At 37.7% G+C, this 12,426-nt stretch overlaps 1 protein-coding gene across 1 annotated transcript; it reads right to left on the reverse strand.

Annotated features, from left to right (window-relative positions):
- Positions 1–3,801: 3,801 nt before the first annotated feature.
- Positions 3,802–10,438, reverse strand: LOC143855922 (zinc finger BED domain-containing protein RICESLEEPER 2-like). Its single transcript, XM_077365972.1, has 5 exons — positions 10,402–10,438; positions 6,429–6,491; positions 4,443–6,043; positions 4,028–4,340; positions 3,802–3,893 (listed from the first exon to the last, which is right to left on the reverse strand). Exons 1-5 carry the CDS (start codon positions 10,436–10,438, stop codon positions 3,802–3,804), a joined length of 2,106 nt encoding a protein of 701 aa, XP_077222087.1.
- Between the last annotated feature and the right edge of the window lie 1,988 nt (positions 10,439–12,426).

Raw genomic sequence — 12,426 nt, forward strand, 5'->3', positions numbered from 1 at the left:
GGAGTTCAGTAATGAATGGGTGTATTCTTGCAAGTTTCTCTTCTCCCTTACCATTTTGTCTTTGTTTATATACGTCTGTTAGCATGAAATCTTGGGCTGAGAGAGATAACGTATTCATTTTTGCTTTTCTTCTCTTCTTGGAAATAATAGCCACATTTCCTTGTTTTGAAAGTGGTACTGCTCTCTTTATATTTTTCATTTTTCTAATAAGTATTTATAGAGTGTTTTACAATTTCCAAAGGCTAATAACCTCCCACTGTTAGAGGATTCAATGTGATGATATATAATAAAGCAAGTGTCATTATCTAGAAAAGGGAGTGTATTTATCGTTTTAATTTTATATTTATTGGAAAAAGATGAAATAATTACATTTTGAGCCTTAATTTATGGAAAGCTAGTAGTTTCAACTCTTTTCACCTAGGAGGGGCACCCTATAGTCCAAAAAATCATTTTACCCCTTTAGGGTCCTCTAATTTTTTCAGTTTTTTCATCTCTTGCACCGACCGACTGCTGCTTCAACTTGGAAGAAGAAAAAAAGAGGAGGAAGAACTAAAAAGAAGAATTGACGCCAAAAATAATATGGAAAGCGTCGGAAAAAACAAAATAGAAGAGAAAGAAGAAGAAATGAAAAATCAGCCAAAAGTATGATCAAATTGGGTTGAATCGCAGCATGATTTTTTTTTTTCAATTCGACATAACTTTTTTGCCGGGTCGACCCAATCTTTGCCGATTCGACCTGATTTTATACTGATTTTTTCTGATTTGTCCCATTTTTTTGTCAAGTTCTTTTTTCGTTCTTCCTTTTTTTTTCCATATTTCCGACACTTATCATTTTTCTAGCGTCAATTCTTTTTAATCTTCTTCTTCCTCTTCTTTTACTTCCTCTTTCTCTTCCTCTTTTCCTTTTCTTCCTCTTTTTCATCTTCCTCTTTCGAGTTAGAGCGATGGTTGGTGGCAGGGGCAGAGCTACATGTAGCATAAAAGGGGCAGTTGCCCCTGTTGAGTTGGGCCAAATCCTTAATAGGCCCAACTCAATTGGGCCCAGCCCCCTTTAAAATTTGAAGGCCTGCCCCCCTTACTTATAAGCCTGTATAAGCTTGCCACCCTTATGCATAAATCCTGGCGCCACCTGTATAAGAAGAGGGCAAAATGATCTTTTGGACTATAAGATACCCTTCATTGGTGAAGACAGTTGAAACTACTAGTCATCCGTAAAAAACTTTTATTATTTTGTAATTTTCCTTTTATCTAAAAACTAGTAAAAGTGAAGTGATGCTTAAAAAAGAGAGATTTTCTTTGTCTAAGCATGGATAATCGTCAATGCAGAGAAACATAAATAGAATCATTCGGCGTCATTTTTTAGCCCATGATAACAAATCATGTGATACAATGCTTTCCCACGTATCACAACATAAATTGGCTCCGCAACGTTGCGGAGGAGCTTCCTCGGGATTGTTTTAATAGCAAGGGGTGTGGCAATATCAATTCCATGTTCTGTTGTTTTAATTGATAATGCCACACCCTTTGTTTCCCCTTGCTATTAGAGCATTGCGAAGTAAGTTCCTCTGCAACGTTGCGGAGCCGAGTCCTATTCCATATCACATTACCTATTATACACAGGAAATTTAGTTGGGAAGCCAGAACTTCAAGTAAGTTGCTTTTTTATCATTCCATAATCTGCTGCCAAATGAGGCATCCCTAAAGCTTTTACCGGTGGATATACCAGACTGCTTGTATATATATGCTATTACAGGCAGTCAATTGCTGAAATTCTACATAGCCCGGGCATTCATTATCATCGGTAATTTGTCATAGATATACATCCGGTCATGACTGCCGATAAAAGTGGCACGTGGAATTAAATTGGGGCCGTTTTACCTGCGAACAAGACTATGTTTTAATAAAGACTGCCCCTAAATATAGTTATTTTGGGGGCAGTCACGGCTGCCAATAGACCTGGCAAACAGGTGGGTCGGGTCGGGTCGACCCGCGGGTCATGCGAGCGCGGGTTGCGGGTCAAAATGACCCGCATTCCTACGGATCAGCAACTGGTGACCCGCACCCAGTGCGGGTGGGTCGGGTCGACCCGCGGGTCAACCCGCATTTTTTGTAAAAACACTGTTATTTTTTTCCGACGATAAATTCACCCCCTAATTTTTAAAATGGACCTACACCATAAGATGATCCAAACCGTCCATTTGATGGGCCACAACATAAATAGATCGTGCCCTAAAAATCAATAAATCATTGCCATAGGATGATCTCAACCGTTCGATCTATAGAAGTTTCCATGTTGTGAATTTTACATTATGGCCCATCAAATGCATGGTTTGGACTTTGGATCATCCAAATGACCAAAGCATATATAAGTAACAAAGGAAATAGGATGTTGGCCTCAACAAATGTTCAAACTATGATTAAAAGATAAATTTCATCACTAAAACATTATGACCACTCCTCACTTATGAACCACTTTCCTGGTAATTTGTAAGGTTTATTTAAGATTAAAAGATAAATTTCATCACTAAAACAAGGTAGTGAGGATATCATTTCACCTCAATCACTAATTGGGATGTCTTTTTTCCATTTCAAGTACAAACAATGCATTCTTTGATGCACCTCTGACCTCTGTCTAATATTCTAGAAGTTTTTTTTATTATGTGCTCTGAACCAGCAAGAGCAAGTGTAAAAACACCACAGAAAGGCTAAAGACATAATAACAATTAAGCCATAAAAAGTTAAATTAACCATATAAGTAAGGATATTTAATTAAACCAACATGTACGTAGGGATATTAAGAACAACAACAATATATCATTAAAATTCTTACAAGGACACATCCATCTTACTCTGAATGGTACTTGAAGTTGCAACCCTCGGAGGCTTCCTAACTTTGGTTAATTGTTCAAATGCATAGGGATGCCACAAAATCTTATGCCACAAAATCTTATAACAATATATCATTAAATGAAGCTTATGCCACAAAATCTTATAACATCAGTACAAATTGTACATACTTTGATGCACAACTCCATGCATTCTTTGACATGCCACCGCAGTCAATTCAAGTGGGATGCCTACAAGTAGATTCTACAAATAATTGTTGGTAAGCATTCATAGTTGTTCTCTAGAATATTTAAGTATAAAAATAATAAATATGCATGATTCTAGTTTGGCCCTTGCTTAAGAAAAACCACCTAAAATCATCTTACTTACCCTGTTCTTTGATTTTCATGAAGTTTGGCCCTTGCTTAAGAAAATATGCAGTCTCCCCAAAGACTGGCCATCCCATAGTCCCTGGAGGAAGCTAAACCAACTTCACAAAAACTGTAAAATGAAATCATAAGTGACAATAAAGGGAGAAAGAAGAAATCATCCTACACAGCTCAAAAACATTCATGACAAATGCATGACCAAGGAAACCAATTATCTAGGCTACCGAGGAAAGAAGGCTATAATCATAGAAACATAATCCCCATTAACAAAATATCACGAGCAAACTGAATCCATAAAAACATCATAGAAATATCATAGAAACATAATCCCCATTGAATCCATAAGTAAAACATCATAGAAATATTTAAATTAACCATAAAGAGTCTATGCTTTAGAGTTGTGACAGTTGTCTCCCAAAAAGGTGCGGTGAAGAAGGCTCCTGCAATGAATAGAAACTATACCAAAACAATGAATAGAAACTACACCAAATTAATGAATAGAAACTACACCAAATTAATGAATAGAAACTATTGGGAAACAATGAATAAAAACTATACCAAATCAATGCATGGAAACTATACTAAATCAAATGACATCGGTAGTAGCTGATTCTCTTGATTCCAAAAGAGAATTCTTGTATAATGGTACTACGAGTTGTTCATCAGTAGGATCTTCACCTGCATTTAACAAATGTAAGTAATTAAATATCATAGGATCTTCTCCATCTAATATTTACTAGTAGTCATAAATATTTCAAAAAATATTATTAGTTCTATGGACTATGGTAGGTAAATTAAATATTAAAACTTACATTGAACTTGATAACCAAACATCCAATTGCGAGTGCAAATTACGGCTTCGGCATTTTCCGGTCTTAGCGACCTTCGATATTTAGTGAGAACTTTAGCTCCAATGCTAAAAGCCGATTCCGAAGCAACCGTAGTTATTGGTACACTCATGAGATCACGTGCCATCCTAGAGAGAATAGGATATCTACCAGCGTTGTCTTTCCAATACTCTAAAACATTCAAATGTTGCTTATGATCGAACTTTGTCTCCTCTAAGTAGAGGTCCAATTCTGACTTCTTGGTGGCACAAAATTCACTCTCATAGTATTCAAATTCCTACATCATTTAAACATCAAATATATTTAAGCGAATAGATAATTAAATATAAAACTTATTAAAAAATTAAATATAATAAGAATATTAAAAAAAGCAACTTACACTAAAGTCATCATCAATGCAAATGTCGTCACTAGTCATAGTTGAAGCATGATTCGAAGCATCCACAAAAAATTGTTTAACATATTCTTCAAAAAGTAAACTCAAAGCCACTCGGACACATGCCACCTTTTCCTTGTGTGTGCTGTCATCAATCTTCTTATAGCAAAATTCCACAACATTCATCTTGTACCGAGGATCGAGAACAACAGCCATAGCTAGCACAACACTGTAAGATTCCCAATATTTTTGAAACTTTGAGATCATTTGAACTGCCATGCTACTAATTACATCATCCTCACTCTCCTTCTCTTCAAGTAAACGGATTTGAATTTTCCACACACATTGAAAATATAAATTTGCCGTTGGGTAATCGGAACCCAAAAAAAGCACTGTAATGTCATAAAACGGCTTCAACATTTTACAAATTTCATTTCCCCTTTTCCATTCATCATTTGATGGACAATAATTGTACCCTGGTTCTATCAAAGCATAACGTTGAAATGCGAGACGATATTTGATGGCACTTTCAAGCATCAAAAAAGTCGCATTCCATCTAGTCGGTACATCCATGCGCAAACCCATTGAATGTATCACACCAACTTGTTGACAACACTCGGAAAACTTTATTATTCTACCCTCAGATCCTTTGACATACTTAACACTTTCTCTAATCTTGTGTATAGCTTCATGAGCAATCTTCAAACCATCTTGAACAATTAAGTTCAATATATGTGCAGAACATCGAACATGAAAATAATCACCCTTACACAACAAAACATCTTGCACATTAAGTTGGCTTTTTAACATTTCTTGCATATTATCATTGCTAGATGCATTGTCTAAAGTAAGAGAAAAAACTTTCTTCTCAATACCCCAATCCTTCAAGAATTGAAATACTTTATCTGCCAAAAGGACACCGTTGTGTGGAGGGGGGAAGTGACAAAAATTGAGAATTTTACTATGCAACATCCAATTCTCATCTATATAATGTGCGGTAAGACAAATGTACCCCTCGGTTGTGATGGATGACCATACATCTGAAGTGAGACATATCCTACTTGTAACTCTCCCCAAATCAAGCTTAAGCTTTTGTTTCTCTCTCTTATATATTTTCAAGCAATCAGATTTAGCGGTGTTCCTACAATAGGGTTTTACATCTTGATTTAGATAGCTATGAAGATTCTTAATGCCCTCATGTTCAACCATTGAAAATGGATAATTATGTTTCATAATAGAAATTGCCATCTTCTCACGATAAGTCTCTTGAGAAATTTTTTTGGCTTGTAAGGATGTGGCATAGCCTACATGCATTTGATTTACATCCTTATTGGTGCGTCCTGTACATTTTCCAGCTGTTTCAACATGCTTTTTCAAATTTGAAGTCCCATGAGTATTACTACCTACGGCAAAACTTTTTGGGCATACCTTGCACTTTGCTCTCTCTTTTCCATTAACATCCTTATAGATTTCAAAGTCATCCCAAATTCTAGATTTACGTTTAGAAGTTTTACCGGTAGTACCAATACTTGGATCTTGAGAAGGATCTTCGTCACCACTGTCCACATTCATAAGAGAGTTGGTGTTCATAGACTCCATAAGGCCTTCAAAATAACATTCAAAATACATGCTTAAAAAAGGGTTTTCAGAAGACTAGATTATCTTCACAACATAAGGAGTGAAGGATCATACCTTGAATGCTTGAAAGAAAGATCAATCGGAGCGAAGGACGGCTCGGATAAAAACAATGCAGGAATCTGGTGTATCTAGTACATGATAGACTTAATGAGTGATGAAAAACAGAAGGTGTAAAATAATGGATGTAAAAAGAGAAGTACATAATAAGATCATCCTACTAGAAGGTGCATGCATGAATCATCCTGACCACTGAATAGAGAAGAAAAGACACAATAGTGCAAATTCAAAAACTATCCAAATGATCATGTCAAAATTTAAGACAAAATTAAGCTAAGAGATAATGCAGCTTACCAGTTCCTGTTGTAATTGCTGATTTTGTTGAAGCAGGGATTCCCTTTCCTGCAATTCCCGAACCTACACCATCAATTCCATAGATTGAGAGCACATGCCATGCTTATGTTAGTGACAAATTTGAGAATTTCACATCAAAATCATCCCCAACACTCCAACAGCTGTAAACAAAAACAAAAAACAGAGAACAAAAACAAGGAAAACAAAGCAATCCGCCAGGCCCCGGCCAAAAACAACCAAAAACAGAGAACAAGAACAATAGAGAACTCAAAGATAAAAATGAAAAAGTACAAGTGGGATATATTTCTTGTTCTTTCAATTATCATTAATTCATTATTCACTATTCAGAATCCATTGTTTAAAATCTTGTCCAACAACAGCTCACTTTTTGAGATGAAATACTAAGGGTGGTACCTCCACAGTAAAAAGGGCCTCACTGTTGTAAGCCCTTAAACCATATAATTTGTCACTTAATAATTCGTCAATTCCATAGATTTAGAGCACACACATGCCATGTTATGTTAGTTACGAATTTCACAACAAAATTATTAAGAGCACACACATGCCATGTTGGAGATTTGCGATGGACCCTAGCAAATCCCTTATTCAGTTATTCTAAAAGCATTTTATTATTTTTATAAAAATATAAAATAAGACAATGTCATTAAAAAAAGAGAGACAAGAAACAGGCAGAAAAGGAGAGGCTTGTGTTGAGAAATGTCTGAATGTCTCTGATTTTAAATATCAATAATCAATCTAAAAAAGTGTATTTTGAATGTTATTTTGATTTTTGAAAGCCTAAATATGATCGTATGACCCCAATAATCAATCTAAAAACCCTATAATCTGATCGTATTACCCCAATCGACAATAAAAAAATCCTAACTTGCAAGAAAGTAGGAAACCAGCGGCAACTCGAGGGATTCAAGCTTCAGCAGTTTGTTTCTTCGTTCGTTTCAGGGTTTCAACTTAAGAGATTTGTTTCTTCGGTCTTCGTTCGTTTCAAGGCTTCAGCAACTTGAGAGAAACCCTAGAATGTGAGGCCCTTTTGGTTTCTTCTTGACTTTTGAGAGAAACAGAAACCAGCCGCAACTCAAGGAGAGAAACCTTCGTTCGTTTCTTCTTGATTTTTGAGAGAAACCAGCCACAACTCAAACCCTACTCTTCTCCTCTTTGAAACGATTAAAAGAGAGAGAGGAAAATGAGAATTGATCAAAGCCCTTGATCTCAAACGAGTCAAACCCTAGTCTCTTACTCTCTTTCAAATTTTAACTTTTTCGGTTTTAAAATAAAACATGTTAAAAAAAAACCAAAAACCCGCGGGTTGACCCGACCCGACCCGTGTTTTTGCGGGTTGGGTCACCCGCGGGTCGATTTTGGCGGGCCACTAACCCCGACCCGCACCCGCAAATTTGCGGGTGGGTTGGGTCGACCCGCGGGCACGGGTCACTTTTGCCAGGTCTAGCTGCCAACGATACCTTTCATCAAAATTCTCTGGTAGGCCCGCATTGGTTAGACCAAATGCCTATATTGGTGGTTTAATCATGACCGCCGGTAAATATTGTTCATTAGGGGCAATTTTAATGGACCGCCGGTAAATTTCCGCCAAATAACTTAATTTTTGGCAGTGCAAACTTATGAGTGGCTCTTTTTTTTTTTTTTGTGGGTAAAACTAAGGCTGCAACTCGGGTCGGGCGGGTCGGGTTTTGGAGAACCCAACCCTACCCGAGAAATATCTCGGGTCGGGTCGGGTCGGGTTTTTTTCGGAAAACCCACGATTCCCAAACCCGGCCCTACCCATGATAAATCTCGGGTCGGTTCGGGTCGGGTCGGGTTTTTTCACATTGACGCAAATTTTTAAGGAAAATTCTTGTTTGGCAAGGCAACTCAACTCATAGAAGCAGAAATTACACTCACATTACACTTGAGTCAAACAATGATGTAATTACACTCACATCACACTTGAATCAAACAATGCTGTAATCAAACAATGTTGTAATTACAATCAAACAATGCTGAATCAAACACTTGAATCAACTCAACTCATAGAAGCAGAAATTACACTCACATACAATAACAATGGGTGTGTGGGTTTTCACTTTTAACTTTGGGATAATTACATTTACACCGTGTGGGTTTTCACTTTTAACTTTGGGATAATTACATTTACACCCTCTCTAGTTTCTGACACATCCACTTCCACCCCTATAGTTTAAAACGTGACAAATACACCCTTGTAGTTTCAATTTGTTTAAGGTTTGCCCCCTCAGCTGAAGGTTCGTCCATAGATTGAAGGGTTAGGATGATCCGATGGAGCTGATTTTTTGGGCACACCATATCTATGTCAGGACCCATCAAATGAACGCTTTGGATCATCCAAATAATGTGGGCCCCTACCCGAATCCAAACACTACCAAAAAATCATCCAAATAATGTGGGCCCACATTGTTTGGATGATCCAAAGCATTCATTTGATGGGTCCTGACATAGTTAGGGTGTGCCAAAAAAATCAGCTCTATCAGATCATCCTAACCCTTCAATCTATGGACGAACCTTCAGCTGAGGGGGCCTACCTTAAACAAATTGAAACTACAAGGGTGTATTTGTCACGTTTTAAACTATAGGGGTGGAAGTGGATGTGTCAGAAACTAGAGGGGGTGTAAATGTAATTATCCCTTTAACTTTTAACTAACAATAGAAAAAAATGTACATACTATAACTTATGTAACTCGGGTCGGGTCGGGTCGGGCCCCTTCAAACCCGGCTCGACCCGAGATTCATGCGGGCTTTTGAATGCTGAACCCGGCTCGACCCGAAACCCATGAAACCTGAACCTGACCCAGGCTATTTTCGGGTCGGGTCGATGCGGGTCGGGTTTTACCCGGCTCGAGTTGCAGCCCTAGGTAAAACCTATGATATAAAAGCTTCTAAACACCTATGATTAAGAGTAGGGCAAAATAGAACACTAAAGAGGACGGGCTCTTGTTCTCTATGAAAGAAAGGAAAAAAGAGATTTGATTTCTCTCTTTTATAAGCCGTTGGATCATAAGTGAATGATCCAAGCCATTATTTCATATGAGAAATCATCGAACAAAATTTGAGTCTCATTCCAACGCTAAAAAAGCACTCTCAAAACCCATTTCACGGCCCAAATCAAAACCCATTTCCAGAGACTCTCAAAACCCACCCATTTGCAGAGAAAACACACTCTCAAAACCCATTTCACCGCCCAAATCAAAACCCATTTACAGAGATACGCTAAAAACGCACACTCTCAAAACCCATTTCACCGCCCAAATCAAAACCCATTTCCAGAGACTCTCAAAACCCATTTGCAGAGATTTAAAAAAAGAAAAAAGAAAGGGGGTTTGGCTTGGGATCTCTTGATAAAGTTTGTGTTCTTAGCTGTGGGATCTCAACAGGTGAGAACCCATTTCATCTCACTCCATTTGCTAAATTTCTCTCCCAAATCAAAGCTTTCAATTGAATTGGAGCTCTCTTCTCAGGTCTTGGTGCGGCTTTGAAAAACCCATTTCCAGAGATTTAAAAAAAGAAAAAAGAAAGGGGTTTTGGCTTGGATCCCTCCTTCCTCGTTCGTTTTCAACATTAAATCAGGTACTTTCTCTCGAACTCTCTCCTCTTTCAAGATCTCTCTCAGATTTCTTTGTTTTTTTTCTTTTGAAGCCATCGATTGAAAGCTACGTTTTTTGTTGGAAAGATCTGTAGCTTTTTTTAAGCCATGGATTGAAAGCCATGGAAAGATCTGTAGCTTTTGAAATATCTGTAGCTGTTTTGAAAAGAAAGCTAGGGTTCTTTTTTTGTTCGAAACCCTACCTGCATTTTTCAATCCATGGATTTCAAGATGGGTTTCTTTGTTGTTTCGAAACTGGGGTTTTTGCTAGCTGCTGTTCTGGGTTTTGGTAGATGGTTTTGGTTTTTTGCTAGCTGCTGTTTATTTTTTTTCCTTTTATACCTGCTGTTTTGTTTCGAAATCGTAGTTTCATCCACATCGGTATTCATATTTTGCTAGCTGCTGTTTTTGTTTTGGTTTCGAGCAAAAACTGGATTGACCAAACAGAAGATTGAGATTGGAATTGTTTTTGGTAGATGGTTATTGTTTATTTTTCAAACAGAAGGTTTTTACGAAAAAAATGGATTTTGGTAACAACTCATTAGCATGAAAATGGATATTTAGCTATCGTTATACAGGAAGCAGAGGAAGCATATATTATGTTTCTATTGGGAAAACCTTTTATTTCTATTTTTGTATTCGAAGTAAAATGTTGTTTATTTGAGATTGGAATGATTTTCTTATGGCTTTTTATTTACTGTGGTTGTTCTTATGAGAAGGGATTGAAGACGTTGTATAGAACCTATGGATAGCAGTAATGAGTTGGAACCTTGTGTGTTATCTATTGATCAAATTGATGCAAATATGTTACTTTTGATTGAAGATACAATGTCGGAAGCTAAAGGAGTAAATGAGAAAGTTGGTGCAGATGAAGTAGTTATGGTTGATGGGGGTGGAAATCTGAATGAGGCTGCTTTGGTAGAAGGTGATAATGATGTGGGATGTGGTGGGAACTTTAGTACGCCTATTAAGGATGATTCTCAGAGCAATGCACGTATTGTACCATTTGTTGGTTTGGAGTTTGAGAACGAAGTAGCTTCCTATCAGTATTATAATTTATACGCATTGGTTACAGGCTTTGGAATTCGGAAAGCAAAGATTGCTACTTCGAAGAAGGATACTAAAGTTGTAATATGGAGGAGATTCGTATGCGATAAAGAGGGGTTTAGAAACTCGAATGATAAGAGACAGGCTGGAAAAGAAGTGAAAGTGCGTCGCCATAAGCGGGAGGGTTGTGAAGCGAAGTTGGAGATATCACGCAAAAATGGTAAGTGGGTTATCACTGCTTTTCAACCCACTCATTGTCATGCTCTCATTTCCCCTGACAGAATACGATTGCATCGTTCACATAATGGATTCCATAAGAGCAATGCCTGTAAGAATTTGATAGATTTGCTCCGAGATAGTGGGTTGCCGCCTGCTGGTATTGCGAGGGCTATTAATGAGTCATGTAAAGGATTAGATGCACAAATCACAACCAATCAAGTGGTTTCCCGTCTGAGAATACGAAGACAGAACAATATGGGGAGAGAAGCAGTCATAGTAGCAGAATATTTCCAAAAAGAAACGATAAGAAGATCCAAACTTCTTCTTTTCTATGGAGTTGGATGAGGTGGGCAATTTAAGATCTATGTTTTGGGCGGACGCGCGGGCAAGGACTGCGTACCTAACATTTAGTGACGTAATTGTTTTCGATGTTACGTACAAGACTAATAGGTATCAGATGCCTTTTGCTCCATTTACTGGGGTGAACCATCATAGACAGTCTGCCCTCTTTGGATGCGCACTACTAGCAGACGAGAAGGAAGAGACGTTTACATGGTTGTTTGAGCAATGGTTGAGGTGTATGTTTGGGAAGGCTCCTGGTTGCATAATTACCGATATGGATGGGGCAATGCGAAATGCAATTCAGAGTGTATTCCCTAGTACTCGCCATCGGTTCTGCTATTGGCACATCAAGAAGCATCTAGTTGAGCATATTCCAGCTTTTAGAGACCCAACTAGTGACTTCGAAAAAGATTATTCTCATTGGTTTTATAGGAAAACAATATTAGATTCTGAGATGGAGTGGAAAAAGATGGTTGAGAAACATAACATTGGTGAAAAAGACTGGCTAGCGAAAATGTGGGAGTCGCGGAGTCATTGGGTGCCAGTTTATTTTAGAGGCACGTTCACTGCTGGCATGGTATCCAGTTCACGTAGTGAGAGCATAAATGCCTTCTTTGATGGCTTCGTCAATTAAAACACAACTTTACAAGAATTTGTCCAACAATATGATAGGGCACTCGTTGCTCGTCGTAAGTCCGAATCTCAAGAAGACTTCAATACTAAATCAACAAAAGCTGTATTGAAAGGAAAAAATCAGTT

Source organism: Tasmannia lanceolata, unplaced genomic scaffold (assembly GCF_043159265.1).
Source record: "Tasmannia lanceolata isolate RefF3 unplaced genomic scaffold, GAP_Taslan_0.1 ptg000023l, whole genome shotgun sequence".
NCBI classification, from domain to species: Eukaryota; Viridiplantae; Streptophyta; class Magnoliopsida; order Canellales; family Winteraceae; genus Tasmannia; species Tasmannia lanceolata.

Bases quoted from the DNA above. Each gene is read 5' to 3' on its own strand.
- LOC143855922 (XM_077365972.1), bottom strand. From the start codon at position 10,438: ATGTGGATGAAACTACGATTTCGAAACAAAACAGCAG. The intron at 6,044-6,428 runs GTAAGCTGCATT...GTTATTTTGAAG, and splicing joins AGCAATTACAACAGGAACTG to GCCTTATGGAGTCTATGAAC. The intron at 4,341-4,442 runs GTAAGTTGCTTT...TAAATGATGTAG, and splicing joins GCATTGATGATGACTTTAGT to GAATTTGAATACTATGAGAG.